Below are 23,873 nucleotides of genomic sequence, written 5' to 3'. Positions count from 1 at the left end.
ACCTAGGTCTCTGACACCGTGAGGCAGCAACTCTACTGCTGTGTCACCCGAGTAATTTCACACACAATACGGCACAGTTGTAGTGACCATTAGGCACTGACATCCCTGTCCCTGGATGATTGTCGGCTTGAGTTTACAATGAGTCCAATGTGTTTCCAACATGTACATCCTCAAGGGTCAGCTTCTAACTTGTATAGGACAATACCCTGGCCAAGAGCAAGGACAAAACAACAATGAATAGGTAGGGAGATAAAAGGAACTGCAGATGTGCTGCTGCACGTAAGAATTTCATTGTTCTGTTTCGAGACATACGCTCAGTCCGCCTTGGCCTACGTGAGCTCCCAGTTGCCAGACACTAACTCCCATTCCCATATTAACCTTTCTGTCCTGGGCCTCCTCCATTGTCAGAGAGAGGCCAAACGCAAATTGGAGGAACAGCACCTCATATTTTGCTTGGGCAGCTTACAACCCAGTCACATGAAATTGATTTCTCCAATTTCAAGTAACCCTTGCATTCCCTCCCTCTCACACTCTAGTCATCATACTAGTTTCATCGTTGTCTTGCTTAATTTGTCTGTTCCGTATCCCTTCATTATCACCTCTTCCACAGCCAACAATGGACCATTGTGGGCTCCACCTTTCCTCGATCATTGGTGCTGGCTTTGGTTTGTTCTTTTCCTACCTTTCATTCATTAGTTCTTTGTACCTTTTCATAACCCTAGTTTCCCTCTCTCCTGGTTCTCAGTCTGAAGAAGGGTCTCGATCCAAAACATCACCTACTCCTTTTCTCCAGAGATGCTGCCTGACCCGCTGAGTTACTCCAGCACTTTGTGTCTGTGTTAAGTCTCTATCCAACCCAAGCTGCGGCCTACCATTAACTTTTATTTCTATCTCCCTCACATACATGTAAAGGAAGACATGTAAAGCATGCATGTTCTCTTGCGCAGTTATTCTGACCGGTTACATGTCTTGGCTTTCCAATTGTGTTAGGCGGCTCACCTGCACTGGACAAATCACATCAGAAACCCTACAAGGCACGGCCATTGTTCTGACCACCCTCCCTCCTGACAGCCGAGAGAGCCGCACCACATGTTTTAAGCATTCTCAGGTGCCAACAATATTGTGCCCAAGTGCATCTTGGACGGTCTCTCTGGATCGAGAACTTACAGGTCCAGCTTCCGAACCCGAGGAGGTTTAGTTTAGTTTATTATTATCACGTGCACCAAGGTACAGTGAAATGCTGTTGTTACGTGCTACCAATCAAAGACTATACATGATTACAATCAAGCCATCCATAGTACACAGATAAAGGATAAAGGGAACAACATTTAGTGCAAGATAAAGTCTGATTAAAGATAGTTCAAAGGTCTCCAATGAGGTAGATGGCAGGTCAGGATCGCACTCTTGTTGGTGGGAGGATGGTTCAGTTGCCTGATATCAGCTGGGAAGAAACTATCCCAGAATCTGTTGTGATATTGCAAGGACTATTTTGTTATATCACAAGGACTATAACAGACGGTATAACAGATACCATGAAGTACAACAGAATCTAGAGATGAGCGTTTTCAAACTTTTATACCCTGTGTGACGAGAGAAAGGAGAAGGGAGTGACCGGGGCGAGACTGGTCCTTGATTATGCTGGCAGCCTTGGACATTAGTTATAGTCAGAAGCACAGGAACAGGCCCTTTGGCCCACCTCATCCATTGCCTTTGTCCTCTCACCTTCAAATCATCCCTGTACTTTTAGTTTTGGTTTAAAGATACAGCATGGAAACAGGCCCTTTGGCCCACCGAGTCCACGCCAACCAGCGGTCACCCATACACTACTCCTATCCTACACACCAGGGACAATTTACAGAAACCAATTAACCTACAAACCTGCATGACCTTGGAATGTGGGAGGAAACCAGAGCACCCGGAGGAAACCCACGCAGTCACAGGGAGAACATACAAACGCCGTACAGACAACACCGGTAGTCGGGATCGAGCCTGGGTCTCTGGCAACAACCTGGGTAAAACAGCAACTCTACCGCTGCACCACTGTGCCGCCCCTCTGATATTTCTAGCCTGAGAGAAAGATTCCGACCCAATCTATGCCCCTGACTGAGCTAACACCCAGTTGCAGACACACTCGATGGCAACACCTGATGCATTGCCAGCAACCTTCTGCTCTCTGCTTGGACTTCCTTCTTCCGGGAACTTTATGAGGCCAGCTGTTATTTTTAAGTAGTTGCACTTCTCGTTCTGCAAGGGTATAAATGTTAAAGAATTTAAGTGGCTGCTCAGAGCCTGAGATGAATGGCCAGTCTTGGGTTACAAGGTCATCCATTTGGTCTGGAATGAGGAAATGATTCTTCCCACAAAACTTTCCCCAGGATCGAGAATTCTTAAACTAGAACCTCTCTGGAATATCAGAGGTTATGGGGTGACCTGATTAGAAGTATATGAAATTATCAGAGGCAAAGATAGTGTGTAGACAGTCAGAACCATTTCCCCAGGATGGAAATGTCAAATACTAGAGGGCACAGCTTTAAGGCGAGAGGGTCAAAGTTTAAAGGAGATGTGTGGGTCAACTTATTTTTCTCACAGAGGGTGGTGAGCACCTGGAATGGTCTGCCAGGTACGACAGTGGCATTTAAGAGGATTTGGGGGAACCTGATAGAAGTATATAAAATTATCAGACATAGATAGGGTGGACAGTCTGAACCTTTTTCCAGGATGGAAAAAAGCAAATAGGAGAGGGCATAGCTTTAAGATGAGAGGGGCAATGTTTAAAGGAGATGTATGGAGTTTTACACAGAAGGTGGTGGGTGCCTGGAGCAAGCGGAGGGGTGGTGGTGGAGGTAGATATCATTGTGGCATTTAAGAGGCTTTTGGATAGGAACATGGCTATGCAGGGATATGAATGTTATGTTCAGGCAGATAAGAGTTGGTCTTGGCATCATGTTCGGCACAGACATTATGGGCCAAAGGGCCTATTCTTGTGCATTACTGTTCTACGTTCAACAGGCTTAAGGTGAGAGGCGAGACATTTAAGAGGGACTTTGGGGACAACTTTTTCACTCAGAGGGTGGTCCATATCAGGAGTGAGTTGCCAGAAGAAGCCGATACAATTAAGACTTTCAAAAGACATTTAGACAGATATATGTTGAGGACAGGTTCATAGGGCTATGGGGCCAAATACAAGCAAATGGGACTAGCCCAATATGCCACGTAGGTGGGCATGGACAATGAGGGTCGAAGGGCCTGATTCCGTGGTTCTCCTGGCACACTCTTAGGTCGTAGGGGTTGGGTGACGTTTACTACGGGGAGTGTACTCAACTAGTTCCTCTGGCAGGTCTTTCCATATACCCACAACAAAATACTCAGGTCAGGCAGGATCTTGTTGAATAAACAAGGACCTACAGATGCTGGTTTACAGCAAAGGACGCCAAACATCATTGAAATCAGCTCAATTCATATGAAAACCTTTAGTAATCTTTATGACAAAAAGCCTGAGGACAAAGTTTTATCAGCATAACAAATGTTTTAAACATGCCATTTCATGGTTCAACAGAAATTATTTCTGCTTATCCAGTATTTGTCAATTCTTTCAAATAGATATTTCACATGCTGCTTTGATACTTGGCAGCAAAGGAACTTTCAGCCCCATCTGGTCAAATTGGAAACATATGGACCTCTCTGGGATTAGAAATGAATCAACAATCTGAAGCTAAGAGTTTGAAACTGGGAAACAGATCGAAGAAGCTTTAGTAGTTTAGAGATACAGTGCCTAAACAGGCTCCTCGGCCCACCATGTTGACCGTACATTCCCACTATCCTACACATTTGGGACAATTCTACAATTTTACTGAAGCCAATTAACCTACAAATTTGTACGTTTTTGGAGTGTGGGAGAAAGCCAGAGCACCTGGAGAAAACCCACATAGTCACAGGGAGAATGTATAAACCGGGTGGGGCCGGCAACAGCTGCCTCGCCAACAGTCTGCCTGTCCCTTCCTTCTTTGTGTTTTAATAGTATGTGTTAAATGTATGCTTTTGGTGTTCTTTAGCTTGTTTTATGTGGGGGGGGGGAACGTTTTCTAATCTCTTACCTCGATGGAGATGCGATTTTTTCCGTATCGTATCTCCGTCCGCACTGCGGCCTGACATCGAGGAGTTGGCGGCCTTTGCTGGAGACCAACTTTTGGGAGCTCCACCATGGGGACTTTAACATTGCGGTGCCCGCGATCCGTTTGCCAGGGATCGACCTCTGAGTTCCAGCCATGGGTGCTTGCGGACTTAATATCACGGAGCTCGCGGCCTCTGGTCAGAGACCAACTTCGGGAGCTCCAAGCCCCAGGAGCTTCAATCGCCCCGACGCGGAAGCTTCGACCGCCCCGACATGGGGGCTACGATCGCCGGCTGCGGGAGCTTCGATTGCCCCGACCACGGATAGTTTGATTGCCCCGACTGCGGGAGAATAAAAAGGAAGCAGATTGGACTTTTTTGCCATCCATCACAGTGATGTGGGGAGTCTGCTGTGGTGGATGTTTATGTTAACTTTTTATGTAGTTGTGTGTCTTGTTGCTTTTATTTCGTATGGCTGCATGGTAATTCGCATATCACTGTACCTTAATTGGTACATGTGACAATAAAAGACCTTTGAAACCTTTGAACTCCGTACAGACAGCACACATAGTCAGATCAAACCCGGGTCTCTGACGCTGTTAGCAACTCTATCGCTGCTCCATCATGCCACCCAAACTTCTCAAGAACCCATCTGCATTCTTCTGGACACAAGAAAAAAATAATCTCCCGCTGCAAAGGCAAGACTGGAGTAGGAGTTGAATGAAATCTAACCTATTTGCCTCACGGCACCAGAGACTTTGGTTCAATCAGACACTCGGTGTCTGAACCGGTGCTGTATGTGTGGAGTTTGCAAGTTCTCCCTGTGACCGCATAGGTTTCCTCTGGGTGCTCCGGTTTCCTCCCACATCCCAAAGATGTGTGGGTTTGAAGATTAGTTGGCCCTCTGTAAATTGTTCCCTGCGTGTGGGGAGTGGATGGGAAAGTGGGATAACATAGAACCAGTGTGAACAGATGATCGATGGTCGACAATCCACTTAGCAATTCCTCACACTTAAGTGCATGTTTAGTTTAGTTTAGAAATACAGCATGGAAACAGGCCCTTCGGCTAGGATTTGCTGGAATATAGTCCATCTCTACAGATTCCTTTGGTATTCTTCAAGGTATTTTTAAAGTGGAGATTGACAGGTTCTGGATTAGTTTTAGAGATACAGCATGGAAAAAGGCCCTTCAGCCCAACGGGTCCGTGCCAACCAACAATCACCCCATACACTAGTTCTACCCTACACACGAGGGGATAACTTACAGAAGCCAATTAACCTACAAACCCACATGTCTTTGGAATGTGGGGGGAAAATGGAGCATCCGGAGAAATCCCACGCAGTCACAGGGAGGACGAACAAACTCTTTGCCGACAGCACCTGTGGTCAGGTGCAAACCCAGGCCTCTGGTGCTGTAAGGCAGTAACTCTACCACTGCATCATTGTGCCGCTCATTTAGTAAGGGCATCAAAGAGTCCAGGGAGAAGGCTGGAGAATGGGTTTGAGTGGTAAAGATAGATCGGCCCATGAGCTATTGGTGGAGCAGACTAGATGGTCCAAATGGCCTAATTCTGCTCCTACGTATCACGGTCTTATTCAAGCAGGCATTTCCGAAGGCGCATATCGGCTGGGTGGATGATGGCAGATCCTCGCCTTGGAGCAACACACAGAGTTACTTCGTTCTGCACCATCTTTTAGTGTAGTGTCACCGAGGTACAGCGAAAAGTTGTTTTGTTGCATGTTATCCAGTCAGCGGAAGGAATGTACAACAATCAAGCCATCCAGTGTACAGATGCAGTCTGAAGAAGGGTCTCGACCCGAAACGTCACCCATTCCTTCTCTCCTGAGATGCTGCCTGACCTGCTGAGTTACTCCAGCATTTTGTGAATAAGATAAAGTCTACTTAAGTCCAATTAAAGATAGCCCGAGGCAAACCTCACCCTAGTTGGTGAGTGAACGGTTTAGTTGCCTGATAACAGCCGGGAAGAAACTGTCCCTGAATCTGGAGGTGTGCTTTTTCACGCTTCTGTACCTCCTGCCTGATGGGAGAGGGGAGAAGAGGGAGTGACCAGGTTGAGACTGGTTGTCAATTACACTGATGGCCTTGCTGAAGCAGCATGAAGTGTAGATGGAGTCAATGGAAGTGATGCTGCTTTGCATGATGGCCTGGGCTGCGTCCACAACTCTCTGCAATTTCTTGGTGTCTAGTTGGAGCCGTTCCCAAACCATGCTGCGATTGAGGGGGGTGGGGAACAGATCCATCCAAGGCCACAAGAAATTGCAAAGGATTTCCCCACGGGGGGAAAAAGATCAAATTCGGCATGGGTTCTCTGTATCACAATGACTCACCACTGAATCTGCATACTGCACAACATTTGTCACAGTGCAACATAATAGACTGCCTCGCCAATTGTCATAAGCCACAAGTCCCCACAGACTGATAGCTAATCCATTTCTTTATATGGCCCAGTGATTTACCTGACAATGTCTGAAAAGTCAAAGCAAAACTGAATCATGCCCAAACGCTATTCTTTCAGACAACAGGGAACTATGTCAGATTACCAGCATCAACCATACATCATCCCAGGCTCACAATACATTTCAAGTACTTAGTTTAGTTTAGTTTAGAGATACAGCGGGAAAACAGGCCCTTCAGCCCACCGAGTCCGTGCTGACCAGCGATCATGCATTCGACTAGCACTATCCTACACACTAAGAACAATTTACAATTTTTATCGAAGCCAATTAACCTCCAAACCTGCACCTCTTTGGAATGTGGGAGGAAACCAGAGTACCTAGAGAAAACCTTCAGGGAGAACGTACAAACTCCTTACAGACAGCACCCGTAGTCCGGATCAAATCCGGGTCTCTGGCACTGAACTCGAATGCTGTCTGTGTGGAGTTTGCATGTCCTCCCCATGGGTATACTCCGGGTGCTCCAGATTCCACTCACATCTTAATGACGTGCAGGTTAAATAAGTCTGAAGAAGGGTCTCGACCCGAAACGTCACCCATTCCTTCTCTCCCGAGATGCTGCCTGACCTGCTGAGTTACTCCAGCATTTTGTGAATAAATACCTTCAGGTTGGTAGGTTAACTGGTCCTCTGTAGATTCCCCACTCCCCACTGTGTAGAAAGTGGATGAGAAAGTGGGATAACATAGAACTAGTGTGAATGGGTGATCGATGGTCGGCGTTGACCCAGTGGGCCGAAGGGCCCATTTCCATGCTCCAAACTCTAACGTGCCAGTAAAGTTGCAGCAAGTAAGAATTTCATTCTTCCTGTCCCGGTATACATGATAATTAAACACTCTGAACCCTTGCTGAGGTTTCCATAAGATGATGGTCAAAATACAGGAACAGCATCAAGAGGATAGCAGTTGGTCAAACAGGGAGAGATTAAGGGCATGGTGAGGAGGTGGGAATATGGTATTAAGATAGAAAATCAACCACGATTGAAAGGCAGAACGATTGGGTGTCAGATCAATTGGGAACTGATGCCTTTAGTGCACCATGGCTCAGTTAAACTCTGCTTCCCGGTCCGATATTGTTTTATTCATTGGGAGTCAGTTTAACTTACTTTAGAGATACAGCACGAAACAGGCCCTTCGGCCCACAGAGTCCAAGCTGATCATCGATCACTCGTACACGAGTTCAATCCCATGCACTAGAGGCAACTTACAGAAGTCAATTAACCTACAAACCCGCGCGTCTTTGGAATGTGTGAACCCGGAGAAACCCACGCAGTTACAAGTAGAATGTACAAACTATGTACAGGCGGCATCCGTGGTCAGGATCGAACCCGGGTCTCTGGCGCTGTAAGGCAGCAAATCTACCGCTACGCCATCAAGCCGCCCCTTTACCTGATCGGCTGAGTTACTCCAGCACTTTGTGTCTATCTAAAGATCACCCGTCATTGGATTGAAAAAACAAAAAACCTTTGGGAAAAAAAAATCTTCACTTGACCTAGCAAATCATCACTATAGCAACGGGGAACATGAGAACAGGAGGCGTCAAGACCCTGTTTTTTGAGAAATATTTACCATCACGTATTCAATGAAAGTGAAATAAAAAACTGTTTGGAACCTGGCCTGGTTTACAATGTCCTGTTTCCCTAGCAACCATTTACTCTCGCTGAGCTCCTGAAATGATCCCCTCCCCCTCCCCGGCTTTGGTGGAATGACAATATAGGCGATGTGTCAGTCCTCTTGTACTGCCTGAATCACCTGTCAAGCTTCGAGGACAGGGCAGACCATTCAGCCCATCAAGACAGATACTCAGTTTGAAAGGAAACACAATGAATACAAAAACGGGGATGTAATGCTGAGGCGCTGGTCAGACCGCATTTGTAGTATGGTGAGCAGTTTTGGGCCCAATATCTGAGGAGGAATATGCTGGCGTTGGAGAGGGTCCAGAGGAGGTTTATGAGAATGATCCCGGGGATGACTGGGTTAACGTATGATGAGTGTTTGACAGTCCTGGGCCTGTACTCGCTGGAGTTTAGAAGGATGAGCGGGGATCTTACCATCTAGTGAAAGACCTGGATACAGTGAATGTTTCCACTAGTGGCGAGTCTAGGACCAGAGGGCCTCAGAATAAAAGGATGTACCTTTAGAAAGAAGATGAGGAGGAATATCTTTAGTCAGAGGATGATCTGTGGAATTCATTGCCTTTAAAAGGCTCAATGCAACAATTTATTGAAAAAGTGCTTTATATATTTTTTTCTCAATGGCTTTCTCAACTGTGCCTTGCATCTTTCATTCAAAGGGATCTACAAGAGCCACTCCCTCAAAACGGCAGCTAATATCACCAGACCCATACCACCCTGGCCATGCTCTCATCTCACAGCTACCATCGGAAAGAAGGTACAGGAGCCTGAAAACCGTGACCTCAACAGCTTGTTTGTGGCAGCCATCAGGCTGTTGAACACTGCACCACACTAACCTCAACCCTACCTCAGCAACTGTAACTTGTTTTCACACAGAGCGAGTTGGGTAGATGGAACGAGCTGCCACATGGAATAGCTGAGGCAGGTACTATAACATTAAAGGACTTGTACAGGTGTATGGATATGAAAGGTTTAGAGGGATATGGGCCAAACATGAGCAAATGCGACCAGCGTAGATGGGGCATCTTGGCTTCTCATGGGCAACTCATGGATGATTTGGGCCAAAGGGCCAGTTTCCATGCTGTACGACTCTGCGCCTCTATGACCTACAATGAACTTTGCTATGGGTGCACCATATGCTTTGGTTATGTATTATGTTCTGGTAACCTTGCATTACCTATTATTAATTTATTGTATTGTTGATTATTGTATATTTGTTATGTGCTATTCCTTTTACGGGCCTGTAAAGCAGCAACAAGTAAAATTTTCATTGTTCCATTGCCGGTACATTAACCACGCTTGCGTATTACATCCACACTTGCTGTGCCTCCGTTTTATTCATTAATTTTCTCACCGAAGCATTAAGCTGCAATTCTCCGCATCAATGCTTCAATGGTTTCTTCATTATCACGTGTACCAAGGTACAGTGAAATACTTTATTTTTGCCTACAGCTCAGCCTGACTATCACCATACATAAGCACAATCCCCTGGTTAGTACAGAACGGCCCACTGAGCCATTTGCAGGAGTCGCCGGTTTGGCCACAGAGGCCCGTTGCAGCTGTCGCCTCCATTCCGGTCGTCTCTCTCCTTGCACGGCCACCTTCAACCTTTGTTCCCCGGGGGGTGCCTCCCACAGCCGGCCTTGAGGGCGCAGAAGGCAAGGCCCCTTCTTCTTTCCAGCCCTTTGTCCAGCGTCCGTCGCCATCTCCCTCCATCCTTCTCTCCGGTTCCCGTCTAATCATCTATCTTTCCTTCTCAACCCCATTCACCTGCCTTCTCCCCATAACCCCTGACACTCTTGCTAATCAAGAATCTGTCAATCTCTGCCTTAAAAATACCCAGCGACTTGACCTCCGCAGCGTTCTGTGGCAATGAGTTCCACAGATTCACCACCCTCTGAATAAAGAAATTCCTCTTCATCTTCTTTCTAAAGGAGCTTCCTTTTATTCTGATGTTGTGGCCTCTGGTCCTCCTGTATCCCTCCATTCCCTGTAATTCCATGCGCCTATCCAAAAGCATCTTGAATGGCACTATAGTATCTGCCCCCACCACCACCCCTGGCAGTGCAGTCCAGGCCCCCACCATCCTGGGTAAAAGGCTTGCCCCTCCTTTAAACTTGAACAAATGTTCCCCCTCTCATATTAAAGCTATGCGCTCTGGTCTTTGATGTTTCTTTTCCGGGGGAAAAGGATTCCGACTACCTACCCAATCTATGCTTCTCATAATTTTCTATATTTCTATCAGGTCTCCCCTCAGCTTCCGACGTTCCAGAGGACCTGCTCTTATTTCTGAGTCAATGTCAACATTGGCGCCAACTCACACTGCAGGGTGGATGTTGCTGCCAGGGTGCAGCCCCTTCAGCCCACGTGCCCATGCCAACCACAAGGCCCCATCTACACTACTTTAGTTGATTGTCACATGTACCGAGTTGCAGTGAAAAACTTTATTACCCCCAGTGTAACCTGCCGACATTTGGTCCATATCCCCCAAAACCTTTCTGTGCAAAACTGAGAGGTTTGCAGACAGAAGTGACAGGGGATTAGTGCAGGAACGCGAGGCTGGGTGAAGATCAGATGTTGAGCAGCAGAAGCAAGGGCTGAACTGTCCACTCTGCTGCTGACCGCACACTGACCACCTGCAGTGCACATTCTGGGCCGCAGGGTGCCCTGGATCTGGGGCGGGCATGTAGAACATAGAACAGTACCACAGCTATTTACAATATACATTAATGACTTGGATGAAGGGATTAAAAGAACCATTAGCAAATTTGCAGATGATACAAAACTGGGTGGTAGTGTGAACTGTGAGGAAGATGCTATAAGGTTGCAGGGTGATTTGGACAGGTTGTGTGAGTGGGCGGATGCAAGGCAGATGCAGTTTAATGTGGATAAGTGTGAGGTTATCCACTTTGGTGGTAAGAATAGGAAGGCAGATTATTATCTGAATGGTGTCAAGTTAGGAAAAGGGGACGTACAACGAGATCTGGGTGTCCTAGTGCATCAGTCACTGAAAGGAAGCATGCAGGTACAGCAGGCAGTGAAGAAAGCCAATGGAATGTTGGCCTTCATAACAAGAGGAGTTGAGTATAGGAGCAAAGAGGTCCCTCTGCAGTTGTACAGGGCCCTAGTGAGACCGCACCTGGAGTACTGTGTGCAGTTTTGGTCTCCAAATTTGAGGAAGGATATTCTTGCTATTGAGGGCGTGCAGCGTAGGTTTACTAGGTTAATTCCCGGAATGGCGGGGCTGTCATATGTTGAAAGACTGGAGCTACTAGGCTTGTATACACGGGAATTTAGAAGGATGAGAGGGGATCTTATCGAAACATATAAGATTATTAAGGGGTTGGACACGTTAGAGGCAGGAAACATGTTCCCAATGTTGGGGGAGTCCAGAACCAGGGGCCACAGTTTAAGAATAAGGGGCAGGCCATTTAGAATGGAGATGAGGAAAAACTTTTTCGGTCAGAGAGTTGTAAATCTGTGGAATTCTCTGCCTCAGAAGGCAGTGGAAGTCAATTCTCTGAATGCATTCAAGTGAGAGCTAGATAGAGCTCTTAAGAATAGCGGAGTCAGGGGGTATGGGGAGAAGGCAGGAACGGGGTACTGATTGAGAATGATCAGCCATGATCACATTGAATGGTGGTGCTGGCTCGAAGGGCCGAATGGCCTACTCCTGCACCTATTATCTATTGAAGATAGACACAAAATGCTGGAGTAACTCAGCAGCTCAGGCAGCATCTCTGGAGAACGTGGATAGGTGATATTTCAGGTCTGAACCCTTCTTCAGACCTTCTTGACTCTGGAAAAGGGTTCCAACCCAAAACATCACCTATTCTTTTTCTCCACAGATGCAGCCTGACCCACTGAGCTAGTCCAGGATTTTGTGATTATCTTCGATATGAAACCAGCATCTGAAGTTCGTTCCTACACAGAGAACAGCACAGGAACAGGTGCTTTGATCCACAATGTCTGTGCCAAACACAATGCCAGGTTAAACTAATCTCCTCTGCCTGCCTGTGATCCATATTCCACCATTCCCTGCATATCCATGTGCCTATCCAAAAGTCTCCGAAACACCACTATTGTATCTGCCTCCACCCCTGGCAGTGCATTCCAGGCACCCACCGCCCTCTGTGTGAAAAAACGGCCACATCTTCTCTAAACTTGCCCCTCTCACCTTGAAGCTATGCCCTCTGGTAGTTTTAATACAGGCACCTTGCGTTTAACATGTGGTTTTTTTGTTTTTTTTAGATTTAGAGACACAGCACGGAAACAGGCCCTTCGGCCCACCGAGTCCGTGCCGCCCAGCGATCCTCGCACATTAACACTATCCTACACACACTAGGGACAATTTTTACATATTACCCAGTCAATTAACCTACATACCTGTACGTCTTTGGAGGTACCTTGCTGTATGCATTCCTGAAATAACATGCTTGTTCCTTTAATGCCAAAGTCTGATTTACGCGGTGGTATTTTTGGAATAATGTGCTCAAATTTACTGCTGACAGCATAGTCGGGAATATGTTTACTATACGTATTCATATACGTATAGCGGTCTGGCCCAGAGTCAGGCCGGCTGCTGTAGATTGCTGGCCACTCTCACAGTGAGGCAAGAGCCCTCAAGCTCCCTGGTGCTGCAAGGGTTGCCGTTCCTGTGGCACAGCCTTGGAACCCGTGTTAATGCGTGCATGCTCTGCCTGCTAATGCATTCATTAATGCAGCAGCACAGTACGCTTGCAAACTGCCACCAAGCTCCATAGTCATACGTCACTGCAAACAATCTGCCCAACTTCAAACACCTCCCACACCTAAAAATCAACTGAGGAGGGCTCCGTTTATTATAGACAATAGACAATAGAAAATAGGTGCAGGAGAAGGCCATTCGGCCCTTCGAGCCAGCACCGCCATTCAATGTGATCATGGCTGATCATTCTCAATCAGTACCCCGTTCCTGCCTTCTCCCCATACCCCCTGACTCTGCTATCCTTAAGAGCTCTATCTAGCTCTCTCTTGAATGTATTCAGAGAATTGGCCTCCACTGCCCTCTGAGGCAGAGAATTCCACAGATTCACAACTCTCTGACTAAAAAGGTTTTTCCTCATCTCTGTTCTAAATGGCCTACCCCTTATTCTTAAACTGTGGCCCCCGGTTCTGGACTACCCCAACATTGGGAACATGTTTCCTGCCTCTAACGTGTCCAACCCCTTAATAATTTTATGCGTTTCGATAAGATCCTCTCATCCTTCTAAATTCCAGTGAATACAAACCTAGTCGCTCCAGTCTTTCAACATATGACAGTCCCGCCATTCCGGGAATTAACCTAGTAAACCTACACTGCATGCCCTCAATAGCAAGAATATTGTCACGTGTACCGAGGTTGTTGCATGCTAACCAGTCAGCGGAAAGACAATAAATACATGATTACCATCGAGCCATCCACAGTGTATAGAGAGATGAAAAAGCAAATAATGTGAACAACGTTTAGTGCAAGATAAAGTCCAGTATAGTCCGATCAAAGATAGTCTAAAAGCCTCCATTGAGGTAGATAGGAGCACAGGACTGCTCTCTAGTTGTTGATGGGATGGTTCAGTTGCCTGTTAGCAGCAGGGAAGAAACTGTCCCTGAATCTGGAGGTGTGTGTTTTCATACTTCTATACCTTTTGTCCGATGGGAGAGGGGTGATAAGGGAGTGACTGGGACGCAACCTGTCCTTGATTATACTGGTGACCTTGCTGAGGCAGCGTGAGGTGTAGATGGAGTCAATGGAAGGGCGGTCGGTTTGCAGTTTAGTTGGCGGTTGGTTTAATTTACAGGTACAGCATGAAAACAGGCCCTTCAGCCATCGATCACTCGTTCACATTAGCTCAATGTTATCCCACTTTCTCAACCGCTCCCGACACGCCAGCGACAATTTACAGAGGGCCAAGTAACCTACAAACCAGCACGTCTTTGGGATGTGGGAGGAAACTGGAGCACCCGGAGGAAACCCACATGGTCGAGGGGGAGGGGGAGGGGGAGGAGAGAGTGCTGCACCAATGCAGGAGAGGTTTGAGCCCAATGGGTCCACTTGGTCTAGTAACTCTCTAAACCTTTCCAATCGTGTCTAAGTGTCTTTTAAAGACTGCGGGAGAATAAAGAGGAAGCAGATTGGACTTTATTGTCTTCCATCATGTGTGGAATCCGCTGTGGTGGATGTTTATGTTAACTTTTATGTAGTTGTGTGGCTTGTTGCTTTTTTTAAGTATGGCTGTATGGTAATTTGAATTTCACTGTACCTTAATGGTACATGTGTCAATAAACTGAACTTTGAAATGTGACTCATTTTCTTTGATGTGTTTCTTGTTCTTGCATGTTCCAGTCAGATGCCTCTTCCAGCTAATCTGGTGACTGTAAATGACTCACTGTGACAGTCCAAAACCTCTCCAACCTTTTCACAAACTGAATGGTCATAAAAGGAATAGATCAGATAAACGCACGGAGTCTTTTACCCAGAGTAGGAGAATTGAGAACCAGAGGAGACAGGTTTAGGGTGAGCGGGGAAAAGATTTAATATGAACCTGAGGGGTAACATTTTTTACACAAAGTGCGGTGAGGTTAAGGAACGATCTGCTGGTGGACGTAGTTTGACTTTTTAATATATTAAGGGTGTCAAAGGTTACAGGGAGAAGGCAGGGGAATGGGGTTGAGAGGGAAAGATAGATCAGCCATGATTGAATGGCAGAGTAGACTCCTTGGACCAAATGGCTTAATTCTGCTCCTATGACATGAACGAGCTGCCAGAGGAGGTAGTTGAGGCACGTACTATCATAACATTTGATAGACATTTGGACAGGTACATGGAGAGGATAGGTTTTGGGGGATGTGGGCCAAAGGCGGGCAGGTGGGTCTAGTGTAGATGGGGCATGTTGGTCGGCAGGGGCAAGCTGGACTGAAGGGAATTGTTTCTGCGGTCTACCACCCTAGGAACGCTGCTTCAAGTAGCCCATTTAAACAAAACAAAAAAACAAGCAATAAAATGACATTGCAATTCTTGTCAAAACTTTTTATGTTTTAAATATTAAATGGCATCACCAATTTCCTGGAACACCAAGATTACTGGAGGGAGGAATGGAAGATCAAATGGTTTATCCAGGGATGATTCCCCAGAGCAATCTATTGCACACAGCAGATTTCAATGGATGTTATTCTGGGCTCCAGGAACCCATGACAAAAGTGGGAAATTGTACCACACAGAATAAGTCAATTAAGCCTGGTGGTATGTGCTGGCACTTCACAATCATGTTCCAATCCTACTCATAAGCAGCAGATTACTTAGAACACAGAACAACTGCGTGCAGTTCTGGTCACCGCATTACAGGAAGGATGTGAAGGCTTTGGAGAGGGTGCTGAGGTGGTTTACCAGGATGCTGCCTGGATTAGAGGGTTTCAGCTACAGGGAAAAGTTGGATAGACTTGGATTGTTTTCTCTGGAACGGTGGTTGTGGGGAGACTTGATAGAAGTATGTAAAATTACGAGAGGCATAGATAGGGTAGACGGGGAGAACCGGGGTGCAAATGCCTAACACTAGTGGGCATAGCTATAAGGTATGCAGCGTCGGAGACTCAGGTTCGATCCTGACTACGGGCGCCGTCTGTACGGAGTTTGTACGTTCTCCCCGTCACCTGCGTGGGTTTTCTCCGAAATCTTCGGTTTCCTCCCACACTCCAAAGACGTACAGGTATGTAGGTTAATTGGCTGGGCAAATGTAAAAATTGTCCCTAGCGGGTGTAGGATAGTGTTAGTGTGCAGGGATCGCTGGGCGGCACGGACCCGGTGGGACGAAGGGCCTGTTTCTGCGCTGTATCTCTAAATCTCTCTCTCTAAAAGGTGAAAAGGAGAAAGTTTAATGGAGATGTACGGGACAAGGTTGTGTTCACACAGAGGGGTGGGGACCTGGAACGCACTGCCAGGGGGGGTGTTTAAGAAGCTTTTAGATAGGCACATGGAATTGCAGGGAATAAAGGGATATGGATCATATATTGGCAGATGAAAAATATTTAACAGGGCATTGTGTTTGGCACCAACATTGAGTGTCAATGGGCCTTTCATAGAAACATAGAAAATAGGTGCAGGAGGAGGCCATTCAGCCCCGAGCCAGCACCGCCATTCATTGTGATCATGGCTGATCTTCCACAATCAATAACCCGTGCCTGCCTTCTCCCCATATCCCTTGATTCCACTAGCCCCTAGATCTCTAACTCTCTCTTAAATCCATCCAGTGATTTGGCCTCCACTGCCCTCTGTGGCAGAGAATTCCACAAATTCACAACTCTCTGGGTGAAAAAGTTTCTTCTCACCTCAGTTTTAAATGGCCTCCCCTTTATTCTAAGACTGTGGCCCCTGGTTCTGGATTCACCCAACATTGGGAACATTTTTCCTGCATCTAGCTTGTCCAGTCCTTTTATAATTTTATATGTTTCTATAAGATCCTGTGCTGGACTGTTCTATGTTCTAGAGGAGCACACGGACAGGCACTTCAGCCGACAATATATGTGCCAAGTATGATGCTAATCTCCTCTGCCTGCACGTGATCCATACTCCCCATATCCATGTACCCATCTAAACGTCTCGTAAAAGGCACTATCGTATCTGCCTCCACCACCACCCCAGGCAGTGTTCCAGGCCCCAGCCCTCTACTCTGTGTATAAAAACTTGCCCCGCGCATCTCCTTTAAATTTTGCCCCTCTCATCTGAAGGCTATACCCTCTAGTCCTTGACATTTCCACCCTGGAATGAAGGTTCTTCATTCCATCCCCCCTATTTGTTTCTCCAGCTTCTTAGAGTTAAACATAGGGAGATGGGACTAGTGTAGATGGGAGCTGTTTGGCGTGGGCAGGTTGGTCCGAAGGGCCTGGTTCCACACTGTATGACGATGTGGGGGAAGAACGGCAGGGTTTTCATTTAAGGTCAACAAGAGACACTTCATCACACCTGACAAAGGGTCCCTCACCTGAAACATTAACGCTGTTTTCCACTCTCTGTGGAAGCTGCCTGGCCCAAATATTTCCAACATTTATTTTGTATCTGACACATCTAGAGTACATTACACCTTCACACACATAGTCACAGAGTGGAAACAGCGCCTATGGCCCAACATGTCCACGCCGACCAACATGTCCCATCTACACTCGTCCAACCTGCCTGCATTTTGCCCTTATCCCTCAAAAACTCTCCTATCCATGCACCTGTCTAGATGTTTCGTAAACATTGTGATAGTCCCTGCCTTAACCACTTCCTCTGGCAGCTTGTTCCATACACCCACCACCGTTTGTGTGAAAAAGTTACTCCAAAGGTTCCTATTATATCTTTCTCCCCTCACTTTAAACGTATGACCTCTGGTTATCGATTCCCCTACTCTGGGCAAGTGACTGTGCGTTTACCTCATCTGTTCCTCTCATGATTTTGTACCCCTCTATAAAATCACCCCTCATCCTCCTGCGCTGCAAGGAATAGAGTCCCAGCCTACTCAATCTCTCCCCATAGCTCAGGCCCTCGGGTCCTGGCAACATCCTCGTAAATCTTCTCTGCACTTTTTCCTTAATGCTTCAACTTGTTCTAGAACATAGAACAGTATAGTACAGGAACAGGCCCTTCGGCCCACAATGTTTGTAGTGGATTTTCACTTAAATTGTTTTCATATGCCTTCACATATCATATCATATCATATATATACGGCCGGAAACAGGCCTTTTCGGCCCTCCAAGTCCGTGCCGCCCAGCGATCCCCGTACATTAACACTATCCTACACCCACTAGGGACAATTTTTACATTTACCCAGCCAATTAACCTACATACCTGTACGTCTTTGGAGTGTGGGAGGAAACCGAAGATCTCGGAGAAAACCCACGCAGGTCACGGGGAGAACGTACAAACTCCTTACAGTGCAGCACCCGTAGTCAGGATCGAACCTGAGTCTCCGGCGCTGCATTCGCTGTAAAGCAGCAACTCTACCGCTGCGCTACCGTGCCCATTTCTTGACTGCTTTAGAGAGCATGAATACATACTTTACACAGGTTTCATTTGATGACTGATCCCAATGGATCAATGAAAAGTGAAATGGATGTTTCAGTATGTGAAACAACACATTAGGTTCTCAAAGGAACAAGAATGAGCTTCGTTTAACATTTTCTTAAAATTCGCAATAAAGTGGCAGGGGGCGAGTTTCCATCCTATAATCCTCCATGCCCTTGTTACTGAGCTCAGACATCTGGTTACCACGACCATTGCGATCATGGAGTACATTGGTACCAGCCAAGAAGGAAAAACTTCCCTGAAACCGAAGGTAGACACAAAATGCTGGAGTAACTCAGCGGGTCATGATCCATACCCCTCCATTCCCTGCACTTCCATGTGCCTATCTAAAGCCTGGAACACACTGCCTCCGCCACCACCCCTGGCAGTGTGTTCCAGGCCCCGACCGCTCTTCCTGTACTCTTGTGGGAACGTCTCCCAAATCTGGCCCTAACCCTCACACACATTTTCTCCAAAGCAGCAGTAAGCTATAAACTTGCATCAAATCAAATAAAAATTGAAAACAGAACTTTACAAAACATCATGCAAATTCCCACCTCTCCTGCAACACTTAAATCCACACCCTCCAGCTGCAAAACTGAGCAATAGTGCCGAGATAATTCCAATTATTTAATGCAGAAGGCAGTGGAGGCCAATTCTCTGAATGCATTCAAGAGAGAGCTAGATAGAGCTCTTAAGGACAGCGGAGTCAGGGGGTATGGGGAGAAGGCAGGAACGGGGTACTGATTGAGAATGGTCAGCCATCATCACATTGAATGGTGGTGCTGGCTCGAAGGGCCGAATGGCCTACTCCTGCACCTATTGTCTATCGTTGAAACTCTGAACTGATGCATCAATTAAAAACAAAACTTGTTCTCACTCAATATGAACGCATTCACTGTAGGAAGCAGCCATGTTTCTGACCTCAAAGGGCATATACACAATGGTTTACACTGAAGAAAGACACAAAATGCTGGAGTAACTCAACAGGACAGGCATCTCTGGAGAGACGGAACGGGTGATGTTTCGGGTCGAGTCCCTTCAGCAGTCTCGATGAAGATGAGTTACTCCAGCATTTTGTATCCACCTTTGGTGTAAGCCAGCATCTGCAATTCCTTTCTACACAAGGACATATTGGACGGTGTGGGCAAATTGGGCCGAAGGGCCTGTTTCCACACTATATTACTCTATGACAATGGTTTATAGTTCATGACCTGCCTTACACAGAAACAGGATCACAGGACGATTTACACACACACACAGATGCCTGGCATGGATAAAGTCAACTGGATAGGGAGGATGTGGAGAGGATCTTTCCACTAGTGGGAGCATCTAGAAGCAGAGGGCCCAGCCTCAGAATAAAAGGACATACGTTTAGAAAGGAAGAATTTCTTTCATCAGAGAGTGGTGAATCTGTGGAATTCATTGCCACAGACGGCTGTGGAGGCCATGTCAATGGATATTTTTACGGTGGAGATTGACAGATTCTTGATTAGAAAGGGTGTCAGGGGTCATGGGGAGAATGGGGTTGGGATGGAGAGATAGATCAGCTATGATTGAATGGCGGAGTAAACATGATGCGCCGAATAGCCTAATTCTGCTCCTAACATCTCCAAGTTTGTGGATGACACTAAGCTGGGTGGCAGTGTGAGCTGTGAGGAAGAAGCTATGAGGCTGCTGGGTGACTTGGATTGGTTGGGTGAGTGGGCAGATGCATGGCAGATGTAGATAAATGTGAGGCTATCCACTTTGGTGGCAAGAACAGGAAGGCAGATTATTATCTGAATGGTGTCAGATTAGGAAAAGGCGAGGTGCAAGGAGACCTGGGTGCCCTTGTACATCAATCACTGAAAGTAAGCATGCAGGTACAGCAGGCAGTGAAGAAAGCTAATGGCATGTTGGCCTTCATTGCAAGAGGATTTGAGTTTAGGACAAGGAGGTCCTACTGCAGTTGTACAGGGTCCTGGTGAGACTGCACCTGGAGTATTGTGTGCAGTTTTGGTCTCCTAATTTGAGGAGGGACATTCGTGCTATTGAGGGAGTGCAGCGTAAGTTCACCAGGTTAATTGCCTGGATGGCGGAACTGACATGTGATGAAAGAATAGAACGACTGGGCTTGTATTCACTGGAATTTAGAAGGATGAGGGGGGATGTTATCTATATACTAAAACTCTTGTTTGTTTGTTTGTTTGTTTGTTCCTGAACTACAGTCAAAACGGTACACGATAGTGCGACAATTTTAGGCCCACCTTACTCACCATCATCCCTTTGGTGCTAATGGAAGAAGTTTAATTGAAATCGGTGTCATATTTTTTAAGTTATTCACATTTTAAAGTTTAAATCTATCTCCTCGGGAGGGAGGTATGAGGATAAGGGGGATGGAGTGGGAAGAGGGATGGGGGGGGGGGGGGGGAGGGGGGAGGAGAGGGTGCTGCACCAATGCAGGAGAAGTTTGGGCCCAACGGGTCCACTTGGTCTAGTAGAAACATCAAATTCTTACGGGATTGGACAGGCTAGATGCAGGAAAAATGTGAGTCCAGAACCAGGGGTCACAGTTTAAGAATAAGGGGTTGGCCATTTAGGACTGAGATGAAGGAAAACTTTTTCACCCAGAGAGTTGTGAATCTGTGGAGTTCTCTGCCACAGAAGTCAGTGGAGGCCAAGTCACTGGATGTTTTCAAGAGAGAGTTAGATATAGCTCTTAGGGCTAATGGAATCAAGGGATATGGGGAAAAAAGCAGGTACTGATTTTGGATGATCAGCCATGATCATATTGAATGGCGGTGCTAGCTCGAAGGGCCGAATGGCCTACTGCTGCACCAATTTTCTATGTTTCTATCATTTATGAACGCTCGCAGTCTTTTTCCACCCAGGGTAGAGAATTCTAAAACTAGAGGGCATCAGCTTAAGATGAGAGGGGAAAGATTCAAGAGGAACCTCATGGACAACTTTTTCACTCAGGGGGTGGTCTGTATCTGGAACAAGCCACTAAATGAAGCTATAGGCGGATACAATTATGACTTTTAAAATACATTTGGACAGATATATAGACAGGGTTTAGAGGGCTATGGGCCAAATGTTGTCAACAGAGAGGTTGAGCAGGCTAGGGCTTTATTCCTTGGAGTGCCGGAGGATGAGGGTTGTTCTTATAGAGGTATATAAAATCATGAGGAATAAATCCAGTAGATGCACAGAGTCTATTGCTCAGAGTGGGGGAATCGCAAACCAGAGATCATAGGATTAAGGTGGGGGGGGGGTGGGGGTGGGTGTATGGAATGGGTTGCCAGAGGAGGTAATTGGCCAGTCTGGGCAAGTTGGGCCGAAGGGCCTGTTTACATGCTGCAAGACTCTAAATGAAACTAAGCTCTAAATGCAGACAAATGCGACCAGCCAATTTGGTCCGCAAGAATAAGGTGAGCTGAAGGGCATGAATCCATCCTGCACAGCTCTACGCCTAAATGACAGCTAGAGAGAAAGGAATATAATGCTTCATATTTTCTTATAATGTAGGCTGCTCATCCCATAAAGTCAATACTAGTTCTCAGAGAAATCCCATCAGCCCCACTTATTTCCACCATACTTATTCCCCCTCACCTGCCCACACATAGAATGTATACAGTTATGAGTTGCATACAGATACAGTTGGTTAGTGTGGGAAACTTGGGCCGAACAGTGTTTCCACGCTGTATGACTCTATGGCGAATCAACATCTGCATCTGGGCGGCACGGTGGCGCAGCGGTAGAGTTGCTGCCTTACAGCGAATGCAGCGCCGGAGACTCAGGTTCAATCCTGACTACGGGCGCCGTCTGTACGGAGATTGTACGTTCTCCCCGTCACCTGCGTGGGTTTTCTCCGAAATCTTTGGTTTCCTCCCACACTCCAAAGCAGGCAGGTATGTAGGTTAATTGACTGGGTAAATGTAAAAATTGACCCTAGTGACTGTAGGATAGTGTTAATGTGCGGGGATTGCTGGGCGGCGCAGACTCGGTGGGTCAAAGGGCCTGTTTCTAAACTAAACTAAGCTATTCTCTCAAGGGATAGCTTAGTTCAGCTAGTCAGTTCTTCGTTTCTACATATTTCTACGTACTTTGTTGCCAGCATTTAAAGGCACTGGGCCTGTACTCGCTGGAGTTTAGAAGGATGAGGGGGGTGGAGGGGGGGGGGGGGCGGGACCTCATAGGTCCAGTGTGGTGAATATGTGGAATTCATTGCCACAGATGGCTGTGAAGGCCAAGTCAATGGACATTGTTAAGGTGGATATTGACAGATTGTTGATTAGTAAGGGTGTCAGGGGTTATGGGGAGAAGGCAGGAGAATGGGTTTGAGGGGGAAAGGCAGATCAGCCATGATTGAATTGCAGAGACTTGATGGGCTGAAAGACCTAATCTGCTACTAGAACTTATGAATTTACACAGAACGTCACCAGTTAAACTGGTAAACCACTGCCTCTAATAAACATCACAACCAAATTAACTTTATCTTTCAGGTTATTATTTAACTCACTCATGGTAAAGAACTGCAGATTTGACCATTTCACCATAAAAGTGCGAGAGACATGATTTATGTTAAGATGCCAGGGAACCTTGCATAATCTGCAGGTCGCGATTTGTTTTGGAGTCTGCAATGGATAACGGACACAAATAACTTCTGACGATTTTCACGCAGTGAAAAAAAAAAGACACTGGTGCAATTTCACAAAAAAAAATATTTAAAACTTTTTTTTGCACAAAATGCAAGAATGGGAATGCAGTGTTTGTGGACGGCTTACTCGCAGGCCCTGGGGTTCTCTGTGTTTCACACACAGACACAAAGACTCTCTTGTGCTCTCTCCGTCTCGGACACTGAATGCTGTAAATTTGCTTGTCAGACGCTTCTGTTTGTCACAGACTGTGTCGCCCGTCCTCGTTGATATACCTCCAGCGTCCCGTCCCGTCCCGTCCCGACACCCTGTTCTGCTGTTGCAACATACAAGCTACTCACCCAGAATATGATGTTAAAGCCGAATATGAAGTACTTGATGCAGCAGCTGACTTCAGGCCCTTTGTAATGTTTCCCTGACATCTTGGGCTTCTCTCATGGAGGCAGCGATGGGCTACGGACACAATGTAGCGGAGAGGAGCCGCTACACACAGCGTGTCTGGTCGCTGCTCCCACTGACCCGGGCAAAGGCAAAGGCTCAGGCACAGGCACAGGCAAAGGCTCGGGAAATCCCACGGTCTCCGCGACGTGCCAGGGCGGGACTTCCGGAGATTGGGCACTGGGAGGGAGGTTGATAGATAGATAGGGAGAGCGAGAAGGAAAGGGGGGAGGATGGGGAGAGAGATGATGGAGAGGGAGAGGGAGAGGGAGAGGGAGAGGGAGAGGGAGAGGGAGAGGGAGAGATGATGGAGATGGAGAGGGAGAGAGAGGGGAGATGGAGATGGAGAGGGAGAGGGGGGGAGAGAGAGAGAGAGGGGGGGAGAGAGGGAGAGGGAGAGGGAGAGATGATGGAGATGGAGAGAGAGGAGGGGGAGAGGGAGAGAGAGGGGGAGGGAGAGAGAGGGGGGAGAGAGAGAGAGAGGGAGGGAGGGAGGGAGAGAACGGTGGAATGAAGAAATAAACAG

At 46.8% G+C, this 23,873-nt stretch overlaps 1 protein-coding gene across 1 annotated transcript in view; it reads right to left on the bottom strand.

Annotated features, from left to right (window-relative positions):
• LOC144595550 (tetraspanin-5) overlaps window positions 1-23,582 on the bottom strand; it is a 62,718-nt gene extending 39,136 nt beyond the window's left edge. The window contains exon 1 of the mRNA XM_078403094.1: window positions 23,251-23,582. Coding sequence (XP_078259220.1) covers window positions 23,251-23,331 — 81 coding nt within the window. The 5' untranslated portion in view covers window positions 23,332-23,582. The remainder of the gene's footprint in view (window positions 1-23,250) is intronic.
• Between the last annotated feature and the right edge of the window lie 291 nt (window positions 23,583-23,873).

Source organism: Rhinoraja longicauda, chromosome 1 (genome assembly GCF_053455715.1).
Source record: "Rhinoraja longicauda isolate Sanriku21f chromosome 1, sRhiLon1.1, whole genome shotgun sequence".
NCBI lineage: Eukaryota > Metazoa > Chordata > Chondrichthyes > Rajiformes > Arhynchobatidae > Rhinoraja > Rhinoraja longicauda.
The sequence above is the reverse complement of the archived record's forward strand: the minus strand, read 5'-3'. Positions and strand labels throughout refer to the sequence as shown.